Source organism: Pongo pygmaeus, chromosome 1 (genome assembly GCF_028885625.2).
Source record: "Pongo pygmaeus isolate AG05252 chromosome 1, NHGRI_mPonPyg2-v2.0_pri, whole genome shotgun sequence".
In the NCBI taxonomy this organism is placed as follows: domain Eukaryota; kingdom Metazoa; phylum Chordata; class Mammalia; order Primates; family Hominidae; genus Pongo; species Pongo pygmaeus.
In genome coordinates, this window is record NC_072373.2 from 141033132 (window position 1) to 141057967 (window position 24836).

Consider the following 24836-nt stretch of genomic DNA (forward strand, 5'->3'; position numbering starts at 1 on the left):
CAAACAGAGGCAGCACAGTAAGGTGGTTCAAGAAGACAGTTTGGGATCAGGACTCCCTGGGTTCAGATTAGTTATAGTGCTATGAGTTTAGACAACTGATAAAGTCTTTCTGTGCCTTGGTTTCTATAAAATCATAGGGAAATACTTGTTATGAGATTTAAGTAGTGTAATTCATGTAAAGCAGTCAGCACTGAGCCTGGAACTTGAGTACAATGCATGGAGCCCCCTCCTGACTGTGTGCTGGGTGTTAAGTGCCAGGGACTAGGTGTTCATGTGTGTGTAAAACATGCCCTTTCCTGACTTACTGCACCTCTAAAAGAATAGGCGGCTCCATTGTGAATTGTCTCTTGTTATAGGAAATTATATCTAAAAATTAATATGATGCCTCCTCATTCTACAATACTCAAACAGATCTCCAATCTTGAGATATATTCCATTTTTTTCAATACCTAATGGACATGTTTTTAAAACAATAAATGGTCTCTAAGATCTCTTCCAATAAAAAAACTTTGAAACTTGACTTTAAACCCTCCTACTAGCAGAATCCAGAAATTGCATTTATGGTTACTGAGTCACTGCCTTGAAAGAAGTACTTTCAGTTTCATTAGGCTCTGAAGCCATTACAAAGGTTCACTGAGGAAAATCCAGAAAGCTACACAACACTAAAGGGGTGAAATAAAAGTCCAGCGATCCAGTGAAAGAAAAGAGAAGTGACAGAAACAACCTTACCTGGACTGAAGAGAAAAGCACAGGTAGGAACTCCTATTGCTTCCTCTCCAGCTCTGAAGTACCTCAGCTCAGGGACATGGAGCCTATAACATTGTGGCAAGGATGGAAAGGAATTTATAAGTCAGTTCATTTTCTTAAAAATGACCAGGACCAAATTAGGCTGCAGCTGAGCCTGATGTGAGACACAGATCAGATGAAATCCTGGTGTTATCAGAAGTACCATGGCTCTAAGTGCCACTACAGTGCTTGTGTTGAATTAGGCACCAGCAGACAGCAACTAAACTGAGAGTTTGAAATGCACTAGGATAGTCTTTCTCTTTGTTGACATTGTCTGTGTTGACTAGGGACATGATTACATTTCCATTGTCAGTGATGGAGCTTGCTGAATCCTGCTCCTATGCAGCTAAGAAATGGAAAGAGCTACAAATGAGTTCTTTTCACCAGAAGGAAAGAACAGCAAAGGTAATGCAGAGTAAGCAGCCCACTGACACGGTTATAGACAAAGAAAAAACTGAAACCCAGCATCAAAGAGGAAGATTCATGAAAACAGTATACTTTTTATTACACATTTGAACTTTGTTTCAGATTGTTTCTCTAGAAATAATCTAGGCTAAAGAGCTTCCTCTCCTTTTTTTTTTTTTTTTTTTTTTTTTTTTTTGAGAGAGAGAGAGAGGGCGGTGGCCTAGTTTTTCCTCTGGAGAATTTACAGGAGAATTTCCTGTAATGCATCACTACTAAATCCAGTATCTTTGCTTACTTTAACCTCTCCCACGCACTCAGACAACTTAGATCCCACCTTCTGAAAACTCCTCCCCTGAATTCCTTGGCAAAACACTAGCTTCACTCATCACCTTGTCTGACATCTCCCTCGCTGGCACTTCTCTCTCTCTCTCTCTCTCTCTCATCTTTCCAGCCCTTTCTCCTCGTCCTCCTCACTTCTATTTCTCCTCTTCCCATTTCCCTTTCTCCTACTCTACAAAATGGAAAAACAGAACAAAACAGAAAACCTAAAGCTGTATTGCTGGAAATATATTTTCTTTTAACATCTTCCCATGTAGCTCTCTTTATGTGCCTCCTGGTCTTTCAGTCCTTATTTCATGGGGTTTGTTGTTGTTGTTGTTGTTTGTTTGGTTTGGTTTTTTTTGGGATGTGCGTGTGTGTGTGTGTGTGCGTGTTTCTCAGCAACATTCAGTATTGGCAGTTTTGCATTTATACCCACACTGAGTTAGAGTCTACCTTATCATGACGCTAATAAAGCTTAAGTTTCAGGGCCCCTCTCTTGCACGTGTCCCTTCAAAGCCCTTGGAAAAGTCCCTAGCCATGTGTTTCACATGGTTATGTAGTTCTATAGAATTTGCCAAAGTATGTTACATTGGTTCCACTTCCAGAATGGCACTGTGAGAAGTTTTGTGGATCCTCATTACAGTGAAATAAGCATAACCAGTTGAAAATGGAGGAAGGAACACATTTAAAAATCTCTGGCAATCGTCCTAAGGGCATGTCAAACAATGAAACATTTACTCATGGGGTTCTTTATTCACCATAAGAATTCATGAATAAACAAATCAATATTTAATTTCTTACATATAGCCAGGATGTAAAAAAAATCTCTACTTTATCTTCCATTTATTGTCTAGTGTAAATTTTTTTTTTATTCTTATACTTTAAGTTTTAGGGTACATGTGCACAATGTGCAGGTTAGTTACATATGTATACATGTGCCATGCTGGTGTGCTGCACCCATTAACGCGTCATTTAGCATTAGGTATATCTCCTAATGCTATCCCTCCCCCCTCCCCCCAATGTAAATTTTTTAATGAGAATGCAAGGGAAGCTTTTCCACAATAAATTAAATGAAAGTTCTAGGTTGCAAGAGTAGTTGACTGTTGATAAGTTACTGTCATACCAATATTTAATTTGATGATAATACTTCCATAATTTTTTAAAATAATACAGATTTTCCCTCATCTCTCTCACTGACACACACAAAACTTTTGGCCATCCTGGAGAATTTTGTGACTCTATCCTCTAAATGCACAAGACTGGAAATTCTAATTCATTCCAACTCTTCCCTTGCAGACAAGAGAACAATGCCCTGGACATTGGCTCCAGAGATCCACGTGACAGGCCCAATGTGCCTCATTGAGAACACTAACGGGGAACTGGTGGTGAATCCAGAAGCTCTGAAGATCCTGTCTGCCATTACACAGCCTGTGGTGGTGGTGGCAATTGTGGGCCTCTACCGCACAGGAAAATCCTACCTGATGAACAAGCTGGCTGGGAAGAATAAGGGTGAGTGGCATGAGCAAAGCTCTGCAAAGTCCCTTCTGTCCCCCAACACAGTCAGCATCCATTATGAGGATGTGAGGAGAGAAAGCTGGCACTGGGAATAAGCTAACTTTCCATTCACAGTTGGGCTCCTTATCTTCAGTCTTCTAGGGAATAAGCATCAGCTCACGGCTGTTCTGAAGGCAGTGAGTTATCTCAATTAACGGTTCACCATGAGTTACAGTTGAACTTCTTGTTCTACTCTTTCCCCTCACCCTTCTCACTACTGACTGCACTTGACTAGTCTTTTTTTTTTTTTTTTTTTTTCTTGAGACAAGGTCTTGCTCTTTCCCCAGGCTGGAGTACAGTGGCAAGATCTCATCTCACCACAGTCTTGACTTCCTGGGCTCAAGCAGTCCTCTCACCTCAGCCTCCTGAGTAGGTAGGACTACAGATGCATGCCACCACACCACACACAAAAATACACATTTTTGTACTTTTTGTAGAGACAGGGTTTCATCATGTTGCCCATGCAGGTCTCAAGCTCCTGGGCTCAAGAGGTCACCTGCCTATGTTCACATAGTAACAGCAAGTTTACACTGATCTTTAAGGTTGAAAAAACGTTTCAGTCTGTATTAGATATTCTTGTTTATTGTTTTAAAAAATATATAAACATAAAATTTATCCTTGTAACCATTATTAAGTATGTAGTTCTGTGGTATTAATTAAATTCAAATGGTTGTGCAAGCATCACTACCATCTATTTCCAGAACTTTTTAATCTTCCCCAAAAGAAACTCTGTGCCAATTAAACAAAAGCCCCACATACATCCATCTCCTACCACAATTCTACATTCCATCTCTATTAATTTGACTACTCTAGGAATGTTATATATATGGAGTCATTCAATATTTGTCCTTTGGTGATCGGCTTATTCTAATTCACATAATGTCTTCAAGGTTCAGTGTGGTAGCATGTGTCAAAATTCTTCCTTTTTGGCTGGGCACTCATGCCTGTAATCCCAGCACTTTGGGAGGCCAATGCAGGCAGATCACCTGAGGTCGGGAGTTCAAGACCAGCCTGACCAACATGGAGAAACCCCGTCTTCACTAAAAATACAAAATTAGGTGGGCATGGTGGCACATGCCTGTAGTCCCAGCTACTCAGGAGGCTGGGGCAGAAGAATCGCTTGAATCTGGGAAACAGAGGTTGTAGTGAGCCAAGATCGTGCCTTTGCACTCCAGCCTGGGCATAGAGCGAAACTCCATCTCAAAAATAAATAAAGAAATAAAAAATTCTTCCTTTTCAAGGCTAAGTAATTATATGTGTACACTAATTGATCTGTTCGCTTGTCAGTTGACACTTGGGTTGCTTACACCTTTTGGCTATTATAAATAATGCTGATAGGATCATGGGTGTCTGAATATCTGTTCAAGTCCCTGCTTTCACTCCTTTTCAGTATACACCTAGAAGTGGAATTGATGGCTCATATAGTCATTCCATGTTAAATTTTTTAAGGAATTGCTATATCATTTTCCACAGTGACTGCACCATTTAGCATTCCCAATAGAAATGCACAAGGGTTCTAATTTCTCTTCATATTCACCAACATTTGTTATTTATTGCGGGATCTGGCCAGCAGCCTGCAATGCAACGGGGCTGTCTCTTTGTTCCCAGCCAGATTGGCACGTCAAGAAATAATAGATACACACAAGATAGTGAAAGCTGGGTCCAGGGGGGTCACAGTCTTCTGGTCCCGCGGTGCTGCCAATGCACTGGATATGCCAGCATTTATTATTAAGTTTAGTGAGGGCGGGTGTAGGTTAGTGAGGGATTTAGGGTTGTTTGATTATGAGGTGAGATGGTCACATGGGGATGAAGTAATTCTTTAACATAACATCTGTATGCAGAAGTACAGTATACAGAGATAAGAATTTACAATATAGTGTGTGCATCAGTAATTTCTAACAGAGCCTTAAAACAGAAACACCGTCTTTCCATAACCTATGATTAGCAAGATATTAATCAGCAGTAACAGTTGCAGCAAAAGCTGGTTACAAACAATCCATAGAAACAGGACGTGAAGCTAGACAACCGGTTAGACCAGAAATTCTCAGAAAAGAGTATGCCTTAACCCTAAAGATGCCTAGAAGAGCCGTGGCAAGATGAGGGTGTTTATAGCCCTATCTTATCCACATGGACAGGTGCCCCCCACCATGCATCCATTTATAGGCTCTCCACAAGGGTCGCATTCCATTCCCAGAGCTATGAACATCTGCTTTTCTGAGATAGGAATCTTGGTGATGTGAAACCTCCCTGACTGCACGTCCATTCATAGGCTCTCTGCAGGGGGAAGCACATCATGCGCTGTTGGCTCATTCTGGTGATCCAACCTGGCATTGTCTTTACACAATCCTGCATGCAATTTTGTATTACAATAATCAGGAGCATTATTGTATTACAATAATCAGGAGCATTTCATATTTTATTCCATAGCAATAGTTTCAGGGGGTCTCCCTACAGTTATTTTAATTTTTTTTTTTTTTTTTTGAGACAGTCTCACTCTGTCACCTAGGCTGGAGTGCAGTGGCATGAGCCCAGCTCACTGCAACCTCCACCTCCCAGGTTCAAGCGATTCTCCTGCTCCAGCCTCCCAAGTAGCTGAGATTACAGGCACCTGCCACCACGCATGGCTCAGTTTTGTATTTTTAGTGTAAATGGGGTTTCTCCATGTTTGCCAGGCTGGTCTCAAACTCCTGACCTCAGGTGATCCACCTGCCTCAGCCTCCCAAAGTGCTGGGATTTCAGGCGTGAGCCACTGCACCCAGCCCTTTTCAATTTTTTTGATAGTCACCATACTAATGGATGTGAAGTAGTATCTCACTATGGCTTTAATTTGCATTTCCCTAACAACTAGTAATGTTGAGCATCTTTTCAGGTGCTTATTGGCCATTCTTTAAAGAAATGTCTATTCAAGTTCTTTCTTTACTTTTTAATCTGTTTGTGTTGCATTGTAGGAATTCTTTTATTTGCTAGACATCAATTCCTTATCAGATACAGGTTTAGCAAATGTTTTCTTCCATTCCATGTGTTGCCTTTTTATTCTGTTGATAGTGTCATTTGATACACAAAAGTTTTTCATTTTGATGAAGTCAAAGTTATCTGTTTTTCCTTTTACTGTCTGTTTTTCCCCTTTGTTTTCTCCCATGAGTTTTATAGTTTTAGCTCTAATGGTTAGTTCTTTGATCCATTTTGAGTTAGTTTTTGGATTGTGTAAGCTAACAGTCCAACTCTTTTTTTTTTTTTTTTTTTGGTATGTGAGCATGTGAATATCCAGTTTTCCCAATGTCATTTGTTGTGGAGACTCCTCTTTCTGCGTTGAATGATTTTAGCACCCATGTTGAAAATTTTTTGACTGTAGATGTGAGAGTTTATTTCTAAGCTCTCTACTTTACTCCATTGGTTGATAACAGTGTTTAAGCCAATACCAAACTGTGTTGATTATCCTGGTTTTGTAGTAAGTTTCAGAACTCAGAAACTGTGAGCCTCTGACTTTCTTCTTCCTTTTCGAGATTATTTTGACAATTTGGGGATCTCTTGAAATTTTATATGAAAGTTAGTGTGGATATTTTTGATATTTTTATTTATAAAAAAAGTCATTGGAATTTTGATAGGGATTGCATTGAATCTGTATGTCACTTTTACAGGATGTCTTTCTAATTATTTAACTCTTCCTTAATTTCTTTTAAGAATGTTTGGCCAAGTGCAGTGGTTCACACCTGTAATCCCAGCACTTTGGGAGGCTGAGGCCAGCAGATTACTTGAGCTCAAGAATTTGAGACCAACCTGGACAACACGGGGAAACCCCATCTCTACAAAATATACAAAAATTAGACAGGTCTGGTGGCACGTGCCTGTAGTCTCAGCTACTCGGGAGGTTGAGGTGGGAGGATTGCTTGAGCCTGGGAGGTCAAGGCTACAGTGAGCCGTGATCACAGTCTAGCCTGGATGACACAGTGAGACTGTCTCCAAAAAAAAAAAAAATTTTGTAATTTTCATTATACAAGTCATTCCCCTCTATGGTTAAGTTTTTTGGGTTTTTTGTTTGTTTTGTGACAGTCTTGCTGTGTCACCAGGCTGGAGTGCAGTGGCACAATCTCGGCTCACTGCAACCTCCACCTCCTGGGTTCAGGCAATTCTCATGCCTCAGCCACCAGAGTAGCTGGGATTACAGGCGCCCGCCACCACACCCAGCTAATTTGTGTGTGTGTGTGTGTGTGTGTATTTTTAGTAGAGACAGGGTTTCACCACATTGGCCAGATGGTCTCGATCTCCTGACCTTGTGATCACCTGCCTCAGCCTCCCAAAGTGCTGGGATTACAAGCATGAGCCACTGTGCCCGGCCAATTTTATTCTGAAGTAGTTTGCCCTTTTGGTGGTATGTTAAATGGGATTGCTTTCAAAATTTCCTTTGTGGATTGTTCTTTGCTACTGTATAGAAATGCAACTGATTTCTGCATGTTAATTTTGTATGCTGCAACTTTGCTGAATTCTTTTTATTAGTTCTAACAGTTCTGTGTAATATTTAAAGTTTTCTGCAGAGATTATATCATCAATGAATAGAGATTATTTTACATCTTCCTTTCCAATTTAGATGCCTTCTGTTTCCTTTTCTCACCTAATTACCCTGGATAGGACCTCTAGTACTTTGTGGAAAAGAAGTGGCAAAAGTGCGCATCTTTTCCTTGTTCCCATATTAGAGGAAAATTTTCAGTCTTCACCATTGAGTATGAAGTGGGCTGTGGATTTTTCATGTATGTCCTTTGTTTTGTTTAGGTAATTTTTTTCTGTTTCTCTATCCCTCTTTTTTTTTTTTTTTTAAGACAGAGTCTTGCTCTGTTGCCCAGGCTGGAGTGCAGTGGTGCCATCTTGGCTCACTGCAACCTCCACCTCCTGGGTTCAAGTGATTCTCCTGCCTCAGTTTTTTTCTATTTCTAATTTGTTGATTGTTTTTATCATGAAAGGTCCTGAATCCATTTATGTACTGGATATTCAAATTTTTCTATTTTTCTGATTATAAGTAAGATAAGTACTGATTGTGGTTTTGGTTATCTCTCTTAACATTAATGATGATGCTACATTTGCCTCAATTTCCTGAAGTACCTGCTATTAAACCTCCAGCCCTTCTTATCCCATATCTCCTTTACAGGCTTCTCTCTGGGTTCCACAGTGAAATCTCACACCAAAGGAATCTGGATGTGGTGTGTGCCTCACCCCAAGAAGCCAGAACACACCTTAGTCCTGCTTGACACTGAGGGCCTGGGAGATGTAAAGAAGGTAAGGGTCAGAGATTCAATTTTGAAATAAGCCCCTCATCTCTGAATATTTTAAGCACCATTTAGTTTTTTCTTAAAGAAGAGTTTGCATTTAACTATAATTTGTCTTTTCATTTCTGTGTACATGTCATAAGGCCAAACTTAGCAACCAAAAGTGAGAAAAATATTCATAAGACAGAATCCTAGCAAAGCATGGTGGTCAACACACAGTATTCTACTAACTATAGGTTGTAAGCTATGTGAGTTAACACAGATGCATAAAGGGAGCACAAATAAGTCCAATGTCACGAGTCCTATCCTGCAAAGAACTTATAATTCAGTAGCCTGAGCAAGTTTAAATTATACTTCAGGCCTTAGAATGCCCACTAACCTTGAATATTTATTTTGCAATTGTCTGCCAATGATCATAAGAGGACCTAGTGAGAATCAATGTATACCAAAAAACACTAATCAAAAAACTATACACATTCCACAGCTGAGTAACAATCATTTTGTTTGGATTTGGGTTCTTTTCATAGGTCATTAGTCTTAAAAGAAAACTCTAACTTATGATATACTTTTACTACTGTTACTCTGGAAAGTGCTGTGATGATGAAACTTGCTCCTGACTCCAGTGTGTCTTGACTTCCAGGGTGACAACCAGAATGACTCCTGGATCTTCGCCCTCGCCGTCCTCCTGAGCAGCACCCTCGTGTACAATAGCATGGGAACCATCAACCAGCAGGCTATGGACCAACTGTAGTATCCTTTTGTGACCCAGAACAGCACCAAGGTCAGAGGGGACACCTGTATTCATAAACCAGCTGCCTGACTGTGAATCCTGATGAATCAAGCTCAAAAGGAGAAAACGAAAAATAATGCGAGTACAGAGGAGAGATCCCATGTATCCACTTTAGAATTGACACCTAGGTTAGGAGCAAAGGAAAATGGAAGGTTTGGGAATGTGTTGAACTAATATGGGATGAGGTCCCTGTTCATTTTGTCACATTTCCTTAGTTAGCTACTCAGCTATGTGACAGAGCTGACACATCGAATCCGATCAAAATCCTCACCTGATGAGAATGAGAATGAGGATTCAGCTGACTTTGTGAGCTTCTTCCCAGACTTTGTGTGGACACTGAGAGATTTCTCCCTGGACTTAGAAGCAGATGGACAACCCCTCACAGCAGATGAGTACCTGGAGTATTCCCTGAAGCTAACACAAGGTAACAGGGACGTACCATTGATAAATGAGGATGACAAAACGCTATAAATTATCATTTTTTAGTTTACTATTGATAGTTTTCTCACATTTACAGTTTTCTATATCTCTAGCTTGCTATTCTTAAGAACTAATGCTTGCTATTAGCAATAGAAAAGGTTTTTTGAAAAAAGGAAAAAAAGAATGAATGCTTGCTGAATATCTAAATTAATAGATTAGGTTTTAAATTATATTCTCCTGTGTTCTAAAATAAGTTTCTTTTTCTTTCATTTGTCCCTATTTTATAATTTAGGTAAATTTTATCTCCTTATGTAGGGTTTGTGATTCTGTATTTACCTGTAAAATATGAAGGACAATGGATATTTACTTAAAGAACATAGATTAAACATGAACAGTGTACTAGTCCAAATGCTGGCAAACTGCAGCCTCAGACAAATGATGGCCAATTCTGCCTGCTAGCTGTCTTTCTAAATGAGGTTTTTGGGGAAGAATGCTATGCCTGTTCATTTAAATATTGTCTAAAGCTGTTGTCATGCTCCAATAACAGAGTTGAGTACTTGGAAAAGAGACCACCTAGCCTGCAGAGCCTAAAATATTTACTATTTGACCCTTTACAGAAACACTTACAGTAGGCAAATTTCTTTATTATGTTTCTCTAGGTACCAGTGAAAAAGATAAAAATTTTAATCTGCCCCGACTCTGTATCCAGAAGTTCTTCCCAAAGAAAAAATGTTTTGTCTTCGATCTGCCCATTCACTGCAAGAAGCTTGCCCAGCTCGAGAAACTACATGATGAAGAGCTGGACCCTGAATTTGTGCAACAAGTAGCAGACTTCTGTTCCTACATCTTCAGCAATTCCAAAACTAAAACTCTTTCAGGAGGCATCAAGGTCAATGGGCCTCGTAAGTCCCCTTCCTAGTACTTCCACTCATTGTTAAAACTAAAGGATGGCCAGGCATGATGGTTCATGCCTGTAATCCCAGCACTTTGGGAGGCCGAGGAGGGCAGATCACTTGAGGCCAGGAGTTTCAGACCAACCTAGCCCACATGGCAAAACCATGTCTCTACTAAAAATACAAAAAAAATTAGACAGGCATGGTGGCACATGCCTGTTATCCCAGCTACTTAGGAGGCTGAGGCAGGAGAATTGCTTGAACCTGGGAGGCAGAGGATGCAGTGAGATGAGATCGTGCCACTGCACTCCAGCCTGGGTGACAGAGGAAAAAAAAAATATGAAAGGAGCATGGAATAACTCCACCTAGTATCAGCATTGAAAAATCCCAATCTACTGCTACATTTGTGTTAAATTCTAGATGACACCAACATTTCTAATAGATTTTGTTGGTCAACCTTCTTGGTGGGAAAAGATAGGAAAAGCAAAGGAAAAAAGTTTTATTACTTAAAATTGCCACAGTAAACTGGGCCTGCACTGTACAGTACAGTAGCTGCTAGACAAGTGGGGCTATCTAAATGTAAATGTAAATTAATTAAAATAAGGAAAAATTAAAGGTCAATTCACATGACTATATTTCAAAGGCTTATATTTACATGTACTTAGTGGCTAGCATACTGAACAGCACACACAGAACACTTCCACCACTACAGAAAGTTTTCTTGGACAATGCTGTGCTAAAATAAACCAAATGGAGGGCTCCTTTTGATTAGGAGAGTATCATTTGTTCCATAAGTATTGATCAAATGCTACTGTGAATAAGCTGAGGATACAGTCATAAATGGAATAGCTATGAGTTCCTTTCCTGATGGTGCTTGGGGTTGAAATGGATGCAAACATTCAACTAACACAGGCCTAGGTCATCTAGAACAAGGATTCTCAAATGTTGATATTCATACATATCATCTAGGGATCTTACCCAAAGAGAAAACTCTAATTCAGTAGATCTGGGACAGAGGCTGAGAACAGGCATTTCCAGCAAGCTTCCAGGTGATTCTGAGGACCTTGATGCTGTGAGGAAAATAGGTGGAAATTGACATGTTCAGAATTACACAGAATAGAGAGTTTTCTTTAGTACAAGAAACATTATCATTTCTTCTTTATATGTAGGTCTAGAAAGCCTGGTGCTGACCTATATCGATACTATCAGCAGAGGGGATCTGCCCTGCATGGAGAACGCAGTCCTGGCATTGGCCCAGATAGAGAACTCAGCTGCAGTGCAAAAAGCCATTGCCCACTATGACCAGCAGACGGGCCAGAAGGTGCAGCTGCCCGCAGAAACCCTCCAGGAGCTACTGGACCTGCACAGGGTTAGTGAGAGGGAGGCCACTGAAGTATTTATGAAGAACTCTTTCAAGGACGTGGACCATCTGTTTCAAAAGAAATTAGCGGTAATTTTTCTATCACGTTTACATGGATTTGGATTTTGGAAGGCAAAGTACTACTAAGAAATGAAATTGGTATTTATTTTGAGAGAAATGATTAGTCTAGATTTTAAAATGGTGACAACTAGCTCTTGGTAATGATAATAATCAGACAAAAACAATTTTATTACTTCAGACTCAAAGTTTAAAAACATTGCTTATCAATAAATGGTCTTCCCTTTATTAAATTCACATAACTGACAATCAGAGCTTCTAATCAAATTACATGCCCGCTCTTCTCAGACTGATTTGATATTCTAGCCAAATGCAAAGAAAATTTACATCTTAGTTATCTTGAGCAGGCTTCTGTTCAGCCACATTTATTCCATATGAAATCATTAGTCCAATATGCAAAAGCAGAGTTTTCCTCTAACGGTTGACATAAAGCTATCAATCTCAGCCCTGAACCTCACCTCTAAAGAGAAAGCGACTTCAGTAGAAAGTGGGGTCAGAAGGAACAGCGTGTTCCTGCTGAGGAGTCTGTCAGTTTCTCCAGCATCATTGACTTTTTATTTTCAGAAATGTTTCCCAAAATTCTGAGGTCAAGCTAACATCCTTTCCCTGTTACTCTTTTTACTTCCTATTTTTACATTAAAGGCCCAGCTAGACAAAAAGCGGGATGACTTTTGTAAACAGAATCAAGAAGCATCATCAGATCATTGCTCAGCTTTACTTCAGGTCATTTTCAGTCCTCTAGAAGAAGAAGTGAAGGCGGGAATTTATTCGAAACCAGGGGGCTATTGTCTCTTTATTCAGAAGCTACAAGACCTGGAGAAAAAGTACTATGAGGAACCGAGGAAGGGGATACAGGTAACCAAGATTCATCTGTCGATTATGGAAACCTGCTGACCTGCCTCCTATGAACACCAAAGTGACCAAGCTTCACTGCACACAGATGTGCTTTTTTGTATAACATTCATGCTTTTATTCAATAACATATGCAGGGAGACTGTTATATCAGATATGTCCCAGGTGCTCATCAAAGAGAGTGCAGTCGGCGGGTGCGGTGGCTCAAGCCTGTAATCCTAACATTTTGAGGGCAGAGGCAGGCAGATTGCTTGAGCTCAGGAGTTTAAGACCAGCCTGAGCAACATGGTGAAACATGTCTCTAGTAAGAATATAAAAATTAGCTGGGCACTGTGGCATGTGCCTGTAGTCCCAGCTACTCAGAAGGCTGAGGCAGGAGAATTGCTTGAGCCCAGGAGGTTCAGTGAGCCAAGATTACACCTCAGCACTCTGGACTGGGCAATAGAGCCAGACTCTGTCTTTCAAATATTAGTTAACTAGGCCGGGCGCAGAGGCTCACACCTGCAATCCCAGCACTTTGGGAGGCCAAGGCAGGCAGATCACAAGGTCAGGAGATCAAGACCATCCTGGCCAACATGATGAAACCCTGACTCCACTAAAAATGCAAAAATTAGCTGAGCGTGGTGGCAGGCGCCTGTAATTCCAGCTACTCAGGAGGCTAAGGCAGGAGAATCACTTGAACCCAGGAGGCGGAGGTTGCAGTGCGCCGAGATCACGCCACTACACTCCAGCCTGGCAACAGAGCAAGACTCTGTCTCAAAAAAATAAATAAATAAAAATAATTAATTAATTAGAGAGTGCAGTCAATTAACTACTGAGTTATAAATTCAATTATCAGATTAACCACCAAGTTGTTGTCATGATCATTACAGCTGGATTTTTTTCTATTCCAAGAGACAGAAACCCAATGATGATTGCTTAAAAAAAAATGGTAATTCATCGTTTTAGGTTTCAAACTGGATTTAAAGGACATCTGGATCCAAGATTTCAAATAATGTCATGATCTGTCTCTCTGCCCGATGTCCTCCCTGCATCCCCACAGTTCTCTCCCTCTCTTACTCCCTCTATCTGAATCACTCTGATTTGCTCTCTCAAGGAGGGCCTCATTCTCCAGTCAGCTCAGCCCATATGGAACCACAGCATCAAATTTAGAGCCCTCAGTTTGAAAAGGACAGGGAATCTTATTTCCCAGTATCTATATCATCCTCCTAAATAAGACTCTGCTAAGTAGGGTCATCTGATTGGCCAGCTTGGAGCATGTATCTGGCCCTGTGATAGGGAATCTTGACCACCAGGCACACCAGGGCCAAGAGGAAGAATTCTCAGAAGAAAAGATGGTGGGCAGACGAACAGGAACACCTGCTTACAGCCATTTCCTACTTCTCACTCTGTGCTCTCTGGGTCCTAAGGCTGAAGAGATTCTGCAGACATACTTGAAATCCAAGGAGTCTGTGACTGATGCAATTCTACAGACAGACCAAATTCTCACAGAAAAGGAAAAGGAGATTGAAGGTGAGGAGCAAGTCAAAGGATCAGATTATCCTAAAGCTTTTCAAATTTTAAATAATTTGACTGGATAAACCTAAGTTCCATAAACTAAAGCAAGACATGTCTTACTTGTTGAGGTCATCTCTGAGTAGGGCATATGCAGTCAGCAGCAACAATGGAGGGTAACTGTGTAACAAAGAATGAGGCAACAAGATAACTCCACACAAATTTTTCTTCTTCCTTTTCCTCCACAGTGGAACGTGTAAAAGCTGAATCTGCACAGGCTTCAGCAAAAATGGTGGAGGAAATGCAAATAAAGTATCAGCAGATGATGGAAGAGAAAGAGAAGAGTTATCAGGAACATGTGAAACAATTGACTGAGAAGATGGAGAGGGAGAGGGCCCAGTTGCTAGAAGAGCAAGAGAAGACCCTCACTAGTAAATTTCAGGTATCTAAATGCATCACCTTGTGGTTTGTTTTTCTGTTTTCTCTCTGTTCTTCCTGATCACAAACTTAGTATGGCAGAGAGAACATAAAGCCCAGGGGAAGGATTTTGCTTGCTCACTTGTACCTTCTTGTTTCTGTCTGTCTGACTTGAAATGGCCACTGCCTACATGTGGTCACTAAGTTTATTTGCAGCGTGTCACATTCAGTCCTGTTTTAGTGTATCCTTCCACTTACGGCTGTCATATGCTAGGCATCATAAAAATGCCTCATCTATATCTCTTGCTTAATACCATATGAAGCGAGAACTTTATCCCTATTACTTAGGAGAGGAAACAGAGGTTCAGAAAACATTAAATAACTTTCATAGTGTCACACAGCTAGTAAATATCTGGCCCATCTTCATCACTTAGTGGAATCCACAGTAATATTTTTTCTATCCCATCTAGTATGACTTTGGCTCTAAGAGAACTTTTATGAGCAGAAGGACTCCCTAACCCTCACACCTGTAGGGCAGTCTACCACTCCTGCCTGTTTTCTGTGCCCTACTCACAGTTTGTGTTGAGTTGGGAGCTATGTGCAGAAATTCTATATGGTAAGTCTGGCACTCGGATTTCCTAGCCTATCTTCTGCTACCCCTGCCAATAGGGAGTAGAGACTTAGATCAAATTTCCTGATCTAAGATTCATATAGCTAATCAGATTTTGAGAGTACCTTATTTCTGTATTATGTGTATATAATAATAATATGTGTGTAGGTAGGTGTGTTAAAAAGTCTATAATGCATAGGGAAGATTTGAAGTCAAATATATTGTTAAGATTGCCCACAAAGGTTTTGTATAATTAATAGGGGGGAAAGAGCAAGACCTTCATCAATAGAGCAGAAGGCATAAGCTGAAACTCTTTTGGCTATAGAAAACCCAGGAGAAATAATCACACAGCCCAAATGCCCAAGAAAAACTATAATTAAAATCAAGGGTAGAGAAAATTTCAAGAAAAAAATTAAGTACTAAATAAATCAATGCATGTTGAAACTAGATAGCTTACAGAGATTTACTTAATGCTACACTTATTTAGCCTCCATTTGTCCCTTTTTAGGAACAGGCCCGACTACTAAAGGAGAGATGCCAAGGTGAAAGTACCCAACTTCAAAATGAGATACAAAAGCTACAGAAGACCCTGAAAAAAAAAACCAAGAGATATATGTCCCATAAGCTAAAGATCTAAACAACAGAGCTTTTCTGTCACCCTGACCCAAGGCATAACTGAAACAATTTTAGAATTTGGAACAAGTGTCACTATATTTGATAATAATTAGATCTTGCATCATAACACTAAAAGTTTACAAGAACATGCAGTTCAATGATCAAAATCATGTTTTTTCCTTAAAAAGATTGTAAATTGTGCAACAAAGATGCATTTACCTCTGTACCAACAGAGGAGGGATCATGAGTTGCTGCCACTCAGAAGTTTATTCTTCCAGATGACCAGTGGATACTGAGGAAAGTCTTAGGTAAAAATCTTGGGACATATTTGGGCACTGGTTTGGCCAAGTGTACAATGGGTCTCAATATCAGAAACAACCATCCTAGCTTCCTAGGGAAGACAGTGTACAGTTCTCCATTATATCAAGGCTACAAGGTCTATGAGCAATAATGTGATTTCTGGACATTGCCCATGGATAATTCTCACTGACGGATCTCAAGCTAAAGCAAACCATCTTATACAGAGATCTAGAATCTTATATTTTCCATAGGAAGGTAAAGAAATCATTAGCATGAGTAGGAATGGAATCATAAACAAATGGACTAATGAAGAAATCTTTTCTTTCTTGTTCAATTCATCTAGATTATAATCTTAATGTGACACCTTAGACCTTTAGAGTTGACACTGAATTAGTCACATGATAACAATTATGCACTGTGTAATTTTAGTAAAGTATAACTTGCAATGATGCGCTTTAACTGAAGATAGAGACTATGTTAGAAAATTGAACTAATTTAATTATTTGATTGTTTTAATCCTAAAGCATAGGCTAGTCTTTTCCTGATTCTTAAAGGTCATACTTGAAATCCTGCCAATTTTCCCCAAAGGGAATATGGAATTTTTTTGACTTTTTTTTAGCAATAAAATAATTGTCTTGTTATTACTTAGTATATGTAGACTTCATCCCAATTGTCAAACATCCTAGGTAAGTGGTTGACATTTCTTACAGCAATTACAGATTATTTTTGAACTAGAAATAAACTAAACAAGAAATAAAGTAAGTTTCACTAGTTTTTTTATTTCCTTTTTTTTTTTTTAGTTTTTCACCAAAAAATAAGGTTTGAGTCTTTATAGCAGTGGTCGGCTAACTTTTCTGTAAAAATACCAGACAGTGATTATTTATGGCTTTGCAGGTCAACTGTCTCAACTACTAAACTCTGCATATAGTACAAATGCAGCCATAGACAATATATAAGTAAATGGGTGGGGCTATGTGCCAATAACACTTAATTTTCAAAACCAGGTGGCACACACAAGCTATAGTTTGCAGACCTTTGTTTATAGAAACATTAGTCAAAGTTTCATTATGTACCTGCCTTATTTTACTTACATTTATAAGAATCATAAGGATTAGATTGTATATGTTAGAATCTTGAAATAATTATGTAGTGTTTCAAAATATTACATGATGAATCCCAAGAGGACCCACAGACCCTCTGAAGGAAGCAGACTGCTCCTGCAGGACCCAGGAAACACTCCAAATATTCTGATGCCCCAACTGCAGAAGTGGGAAAGGGAGACCCTCCTCTCTGGAACACACAGCCCCACTGGAGAAGCTGAAGGTCTGTGGGTGGGAAGAGTTTCCGACTTTAACTGAAGCTGAGTCAAGTTAGAGAGCCGAGCGAAATACAGGAGTAGAGGAAGCAGTTGGAAGGCCCTGGGAGCTCACTGTGTCCCCAGGCAGACCATCCTGCCTGGCACCACATGGATCTATCGGGAGGTCAGCCAGAGGAGCGATGGGTTAAACTCCACAGAAAGAAGGAATTCTCCAACCGAACTTTGTTAACAATTTGAATGGGGCGAGAAGCCTCCTGCCAGAACTCGGGGAGGGCACAAATCCAGCATGCAAACTTCACAGGCTGGTGAAGAACTAAAGTCCTTTTCTTTCTCAGCTTGGAGGCAGAAAGGCTTAGCCAAATTTTAAGCCCCTCTTGCCCTCTGCCTGGAAACAGACTCAGGGCTGTTGGCAGGGAGAAGGGCACAGTGGGAGTGAGACCAGCCTTCCAGTTTGTGACGGAGCTGGGTGAGGCCTGTGACTGCCAGCTTCCCCCACTCCCCTGACAACCTGCATGACTCAGCAGAGGCAGCCATAATCCTCCGAGGTACACAACTTCAGTGACCTGGGAATCTCACCCCCATCCCCCACAGCAGCCACAGCAAGACCCAGCCATGGAGAGTCTGAGCTCAGACACTCCTAGCCCCACCCCGACCTGATGGTCCTTCTCCATCCACCCTGGTAGCTGAAGACAAAGGGCATTTAATCTTGGGACTTCTAGGACCCTGCCCATTACCAGTTCCTCTCCCACTGATGCTTTCTGGAAAGTGCCACCTCTTTGCAGGAGGCCAACCAGCACAAAAACAGAGCATTAAACCACCAAAGCCAGGACCCTCATGGAGTCCATTTCACCCTCCACCACCTCCACTGGAACAGGCACTGGTATTGTAGCAGGACAAGCCACCAACAAAACCCCTCAGACACTGAGTTAAAGAAGGAAGGGCTTTATTCAGCCAGGAGCTTCAGCAAGACTCACATCTCCAACAACTGAGCTCCCTGAGTGAGCAATTCCTGTCCCTTTTAAGGGCTCACAACTCTAAGGGGGTCTGCGTGAGAGGGTCGTGATCGATTGAGCAAGCAGGGGGTACATGACTGCAGGCTGCATGCACCAGTAATTAGAACAGAACAGAATAGGACAGGGATTTTCACAGTGCTTTTCTATACAATGTCTGTAATCTATAGACAGCATAACCAATTAGGTCAGGGGTCGATCTTTAACTACCAGGCCCAGGGTGTGGCGCTGGGCTGTCTGCTTGTGGATTTCATTTCTGCCTTTTAATTTTTACTTCTTCTTTCTTTGGAGGCAGAAATTGGGCATAAGACAACATGAGGGGTGGTTTCCTCCCTTAGTATCCATGGCTCAGAGACCCATAGATGGTCCATATCACAAGACTCTGTACAGACAACCCCCAGTACCAGCCTGGAGCTGGTTAGACGCACTGGCTGGCTAGACTCAGAAGACAGACGACAATCACTGCAGTTCAGCTCACAGGAAGCCATACCCATAGGAAAAGGGGGAGCGTACTACATCAAGGGAACACCCCATGGGATGAAAGAATCTGAACAACAGCCTTCAGCCTTAGACCTTCCCTCTGACAGAGCCTACCCAAAGAGAAGGAACCAGAAAACCAACTCTGGTAATATGACAAAACAAGGCCCTTCAACACCCCCCAAAAATCATCCTGGTTCACCAGCAATGGATCCAAACCAAGAAGAAATCCCGATTTATCTGAAAAAGAATTCAGGAGGTTAGTTACTAAGCTAATCAGGGAAGGACCAGAGAAAGGTGAAGCCCAATGCAAGGAAATCCAAAAAATGATACAAGAAGTGAAGGGATAAATATTCAATGAAATAGACAGCTTAAAGAAAAACAATCCACAATTCAGGAAACTTTGGACACATCTTTAGAAATGCAAAATGCTTTGGAAAGTCTCAGCAATAGAATTGAACAAGTAGAAGAAAGAAATTCAGAGCTCAAAGACAAGGTCTTTGAATTAACCCAATCCAACAAAGACAAAGAAAAAAGAATAAGAAAATATGAAAAAATCCTCCAAGAAGTCTGGGATTATGTTAAACAACCAAATCTAAGAATAATGGGTGTTCCTGGGGAAGATGAAAATTCTAAAAGCTTTGAAAACATATTTGGGGGAATAATTGAGGAAAACTTCCCCAACCTAGCTAGAGACCTAGACATGCACAAAGACATGCATAAGAAGCACAAAGAACACCTGGGAAATTCATCACAAAAAGATCTTCACCTAGGCACATTGTCATCAGGTTATCCAAAGTTAAGACAAAGGAAAAAAATCTTAAGAGCTGTGAGACAGAAGCACCAGGTAACCTATAAAGGAAAACCTATCAGACTAATCTAGCAGATTTCTCAGCAGAAACCCTACAAGCCAGAAGGCACTGGGGCCCTATCTTTAGCCTCTTCAAACAAAACAATTATCAGCCAAGAATTTTGTATCCAGCAAAACTAAGCATCAAACGTGAAGGAAAGAAACAGTCATTTTCAGACAAAAAAATGCTGAGAGAATTCACCATTACCAAGCCACCACTATAAGAACTGCTAAAAGGAGGTCTAAATCTTGAAACGAATCCTGGAAACACACCAAAACAGAACCTCTTTAAAGCATAAATCACACAGGACCTACAAAACAAAAATACAAGGTAAAAGGCAAAAGCAAACAACAAAAACAAAACTACACAGGCAACAAAGAGCATGATGAATGCAAGGATTACCTCACATTTCAAAACTAACATTGAATGTAAATCACCTAAATGCTCCACTTAAAAGATACAGAACTGCAGAACAGATAAGAACTCACCAATCAACTATCCACTGTCTTTAGGAAACTCACCTAACACATAAGGACTCACATAAAGTAAAGGGGTGGAAAAAGCCATTTCATGCAAATGGACACCAAAAGTGACCAGAGGTAGCTATTCTTATATCAGGTGAAACAAACTTTAAAGCAACAGTGGTTAAAAGAGACAAAGAGGTACATTATATAATGATAAAAGGCCTTGTCCAACAGGAAAATATCACAATCCTAAACATATATGCACCTAACACTGGAGCTCCCAAATTTATAAAATAATTACTAATAGACCTAAGAAATGAGATAGACAGCAACACAATAATAGCGGGGGACTTCAATACTCCACTGACAGCACTAGATAGGTCATCAAGACAGAAAATCAACAAATAAACAATGGATTAACTATACTTTGGAACAAATGGACTTAGCAGATACATACAGAAAATTTCTTCCAACAACCTCATAATACACATTCTATTCAACAGCACATGGAACTTTCTCCAAAATGGACCACAGGATAGGCCATAAAATGAGCCTCAATAAATTTAAGAAAATTAAAATTATATCAAGCACACTATCAGGCCACAGTGGAATAAAACTGGAAATCAACTCCAAAGGGAACCTTCAAAACCATGCAAATACATGGAAATTAAATGACCTGCTCTTGAATGAGCATTGGGTCAAAAACAAAATCAAGACGGAAATTTAAAAATTCTTCAAACTGAATGACAATAATGACACAACCTATCAAAACCTCTGGGATACAGTAAAGGCAGTGCTAAGAAGAAAGTTCATAGCCCTAAACACCTACATCAAAAAGTCTGAAAGAGCACAAACAGACAATCTAAGGTCACACCTCAAAGAACTAGAGAAACAAGAACAAACCAAACCCAAACCCAAACCCAGCAGAAGAAAGGAAATAACAAAGATCAGAGAAATAAATGAAATTGAAAAAAATACAAAAGATAAATGAAACAAAAAGCTGGTTCTTTGAAAAGATAAATAACATTGATAAACCGTTAGCAAGATTAACCAAGAAAAGAAGAGAGAAAATCCAAATAACTTCACTAACAAACAAAACAGGAGGTACTAAACCTGACACCACTGAAATACAAAAGATCATTCAAGGCTACTATAAATACCTTTATGCACATAAACTAGAAAACCTAGAAGAGATGGATAAATTCCTGGAAAAATATAACCCACCTAGCTTAAATCAGGAAGAATAAGATAACCCTGAACAGACCAATAACAAGCAGTGAGACTGAAATGGTAATTTAAAAGTTACCAACAAAAAAAAGTCCAGGATCAGATGGATTCACAGACATTCAATCCAGAACTCTAACAGACATTCAAACAAGAATTGGTACTAATCCTTTTGACACTATTCCACAAGGTACAGAAAGAAGGAACCCTTCCTAACTCATTCTATGAAGCCAGCATCATCCTAATACCAAAACCAGGAAAGGACACAACCAAAAAAGAAAACTAGAGACCGATATCCTTGATGAACATAGATGCTAAAATCCTTAACAAAATACTAGCTAACCAAATCTAACAACATATTGTTACAGGTGGGTCTTTGTTCTTAGAGCTCCCAAGATGGGGCAGGCAGCTCCCAAGATGGCAGCAAACCTTTTGTTCTCTGACCTGGGTTTCTTAGCCTCACGGATTCCAAGGAATGGAACCTTGGGCCATGTGTTGTGTGTTATAGCTCTATTAGAAGCCGTGGGTCATGCTTCTAATAGACTAGTGTTCAGCTCCATTAGGACGAACTCTGGGCCCTTAGCCATGCAGGAAAAATGGCGAGCCTCTAGCCCGATCAGGAGCGGCAATGGGCGCCTCGCTGGATGTTCCTTGTATGCCGATTTTGCTGAGAGTTTTAATCATAAAGGGATGCTTGATTTTCTTGAATGCTTTTTCTGCATCTATTGAGATGATCTTGTGATTTTTGTTTTTAATTCTGTTTATGTGATGTATCACATTTATTGACTTGCATATGTTAAATCATCCCTGCATCCCTGGTATGAAACCTGCTTGATCGTGGTGGATTGTCTTTTTAATATTGAGATACAGGACTAGCTGGATTTCCTAGGCCAACTAAGAATTCCTAAGCCTAGCTGGGAAAGGTGACCGCACCCACCTTTAAACATGGGGCTTGTAACTCAGCTCACACCTGACCAATCAGGTAGTAAAGAGGGCTCACTAAAATACAAATTAGGCTAAAGCAGGAGGTAAAGAAATAGTCAAATCATATATCACCTGAGAGCATGGGGGAGGGACAATGATCGAGATATAAACCCAGGAATTTGAGCAGGAAGCAGCAACCCACTTTGGCTCCCCTACCATTGTATGGGAGCTCTGTTTTCACTCTGTTAAATCTTGCAACTGCACATTCTTCTGGTCCATGTTTGTTCCAGCTTGAGCTGAGCTACCGCTCGCCATCCACCACTGCTGATCACTGCCATTGCAGACCCGCCGCTGACTTCTACCCCTCCGGAGCCGGCAGGTTGTCTGGCAGCAGAGTAAACAGACAAACCACAGAGTGGGAGAAAATCTTCTCAATCTATACATCTGACAAAGGACTAATATCCAGAATCTACAACGAACTCAAACAAATCAGTAAGAAAAAAAACAAACAAACCCACCAAAAACTGGGCTAAGGACATGAATAGACATATAAAAGAAGACATACAAATGGCCAATAATCATATGGAAAAATGCTCAGCATCACTAATGATCAGGGAAATGCAAATCAAAACCACAATGCAATACCACCTTACTCCTACAAGAATAGCCATAATCAAAAAATCAAAAAATCAAAAAACAGTAGATGTAGGCATGGATGCAGTGAACAGGAACACTTCTACACTGCTGGTGGGAATGTAAACTAGTACAGCCACTATGGAAAACAGTGTGGAGATTTCTTAAAGAACTAAGAATAGAACTACCAGCAATTTGATCCAGCAATCCCACTACTGGGTACCACCCAGAGGAAAAGAAGTCATTATTTGAAAAAGACACTTGCACATGCATGTTTATAGCAGCACAATTCACAATTGCAAAATTGTGGAACCAACCCAAATGCCCATCAATCAACGAGTGGATAAAGAAACTGTGGTATATATATCAGTGGAATACTATGCAGCCATAAAAAGGAATGAATTAACAGCATTTACAGTAACCTGGATGAGATTGGAGACTATTATTCTAAGTGACATAACCCAGGAATGGAAAACCAAACATCGTATGTTCTCACTAATATGTGGGAGCTAAGCTATGAGGATGCAAAGGCATAAGAATAATTCAATGGACTCTGGGGACTTGGGGGGAAGAGTGGGAAGGGAGTGAGGGATAAAAGACAACATATATGGTGCAGTGTATACTGCTCAGGTGATGGTTGCACCAAAATCTCACAAATCACCACTAAAGAACTTACTCATGTAACCAAATACCACCTGCACCCCAATAACTTATGGAAAAAAATAAATATTACATGATGAGAAAAAAGCAGGAAAGCAGTTATGCCATTCAATCCACATTAATAACTGTCTTTCTTGATTGCTTTGGGGTCTTTTTTTTTTTAATCGAGAACTCCCTCCTCTCCCATCAGATGGAAATGCCTCTTCACAGTTGAGCATGGTGCTGCCAAGCAGTATTTCTTCACCTGAACTGAAACTTCATAGGGGACCAGTAAAGACCACAACATATAGATGGTATGTTTTTGTAGATATGCTTTGATATGGTTTGGCTGTGTCCCTACCCAAGTCTTATCTTTAATTGTACTCCCATAATTCCCACATGTTGTTGGAGGGATGCAGTGGGAGATAATTTGAATCATAGGGGCGGTTTCCCCCATACTGTTCTCATGGCAGTGAATACGTCTCATGAGATCTGACGATTTTATCAGGGGTATCCGCTTTTGCATCTTCCTCATTTTCTCTTGCCGCCACCATGCAAGAAGTGCCTTTCACTTCCTGCCATGATTCTGAGGCCTCCCCAGACACATGGAACTGTAAGTCCAATTAAACCTCTTTTTCTTCCCAGTCTCAGGTATGTCTTTATCAGCAGCATGAAAACGGACTAATACATACTTTGTATTTTCTTTTTCAAGCTGCATTGCTACAAAGGATTAAATAAAATACATTTTTTATTGTTGAAACTTCACAGTAGAAAAATTTCACCCTGCCTTCAAAACCAAATAATAGTTTCTTTTTCAACCATTTAAAAATAAGAAAATTGAAACTCAGCAAAATTAAGTTACTTCCTCCTTAGTTTGGTAGCATCGATGTCCTGATCCGAATCCATATCATCTGACTTCTGATTTAGTGCTTTTCTTTAATATCTCCAGGAATCAAATAAAGCTCACTCTCCAAGGAGGCATGTTGCTTTCACCAGTGCTCCTCAATCCTGATATGCATTAAAATCACCTTATTAAGTATAAAGATTCCCTGGCCCCTACCCTTCCTCTGACTTTCTGACATAGTAGGTCTGAGAGTGTCATTGAGTGCAACAATGACAAGAAAATGGCAATGCAATGCTATG

General features: G+C 40.2%; 3 protein-coding genes across 19 annotated transcripts in view; 2 read left to right on the forward strand and 1 right to left on the reverse strand.

The window, feature by feature from the left end:
- Positions 1-24836, reverse strand: part of LOC134738342 (putative uncharacterized protein encoded by LINC00596) — a 75246-nt gene that overhangs the window by 41438 nt on the left and 8972 nt on the right. For 4 of the 13 annotated variants that reach the window (XR_010124042.1, XR_010124034.1, XR_010124038.1 and 1 more), the window contains exons 2-3: positions 11406-11497; positions 730-812 (exon numbers count right to left, since the gene is read on the reverse strand). Coding sequence is in view for 4 of the 13 variants with exons in the window: in XM_063653042.1 (XP_063509112.1) it covers positions 10544-10741; positions 11406-11497 (290 nt within the window). In the remaining 9 variants the exon portion in view is untranslated. Of the gene's footprint in view, positions 813-9385; positions 9529-10429; positions 10742-11405; positions 11498-24836 lie in introns of those variants that run through there. The other 9 variants (XR_010124035.1, XM_063653048.1, XM_063653059.1 and 6 more) reach the window with 6 other exon arrangements.
- On the forward strand, positions 541-24007 carry LOC129031245 (guanylate-binding protein 3). Of its 5 annotated transcripts, none has more exons than XM_054477303.2 (11): positions 541-752; positions 2809-3021; positions 8207-8334; positions 8965-9074; positions 9342-9538; positions 10194-10436; positions 11597-11877; positions 12508-12720; positions 14127-14229; positions 14460-14653; positions 15747-16911. In XM_054477303.2, exons 2-11 carry the CDS (start codon positions 2820-2822, stop codon positions 15873-15875), a joined length of 1800 nt encoding a protein of 599 aa, XP_054333278.1. In that variant the 5' UTR covers positions 541-752; positions 2809-2819; the 3' UTR covers positions 15876-16911. The 5 variants fall into 5 exon arrangements, with proteins under 5 accessions (XP_054333278.1, XP_054333299.1, XP_054333290.1 ...); XM_054477324.2 differs by lacking the exon at positions 15747-16911 and adding an exon at positions 23905-24007 and having other exon boundaries at positions 589-752; XM_054477315.2 differs by having other exon boundaries at positions 592-752; positions 11597-11796.
- The window catches only part of KYAT3 (kynurenine aminotransferase 3), a 66804-nt gene continuing 65952 nt past the window's right edge, over positions 23985-24836 (forward strand). The window contains exon 1 of the mRNA XM_063653014.1: positions 23985-24007. The gene's annotated coding sequence lies outside the window, so the exon portion shown is untranslated. The remainder of the gene's footprint in view (positions 24008-24836) is intronic.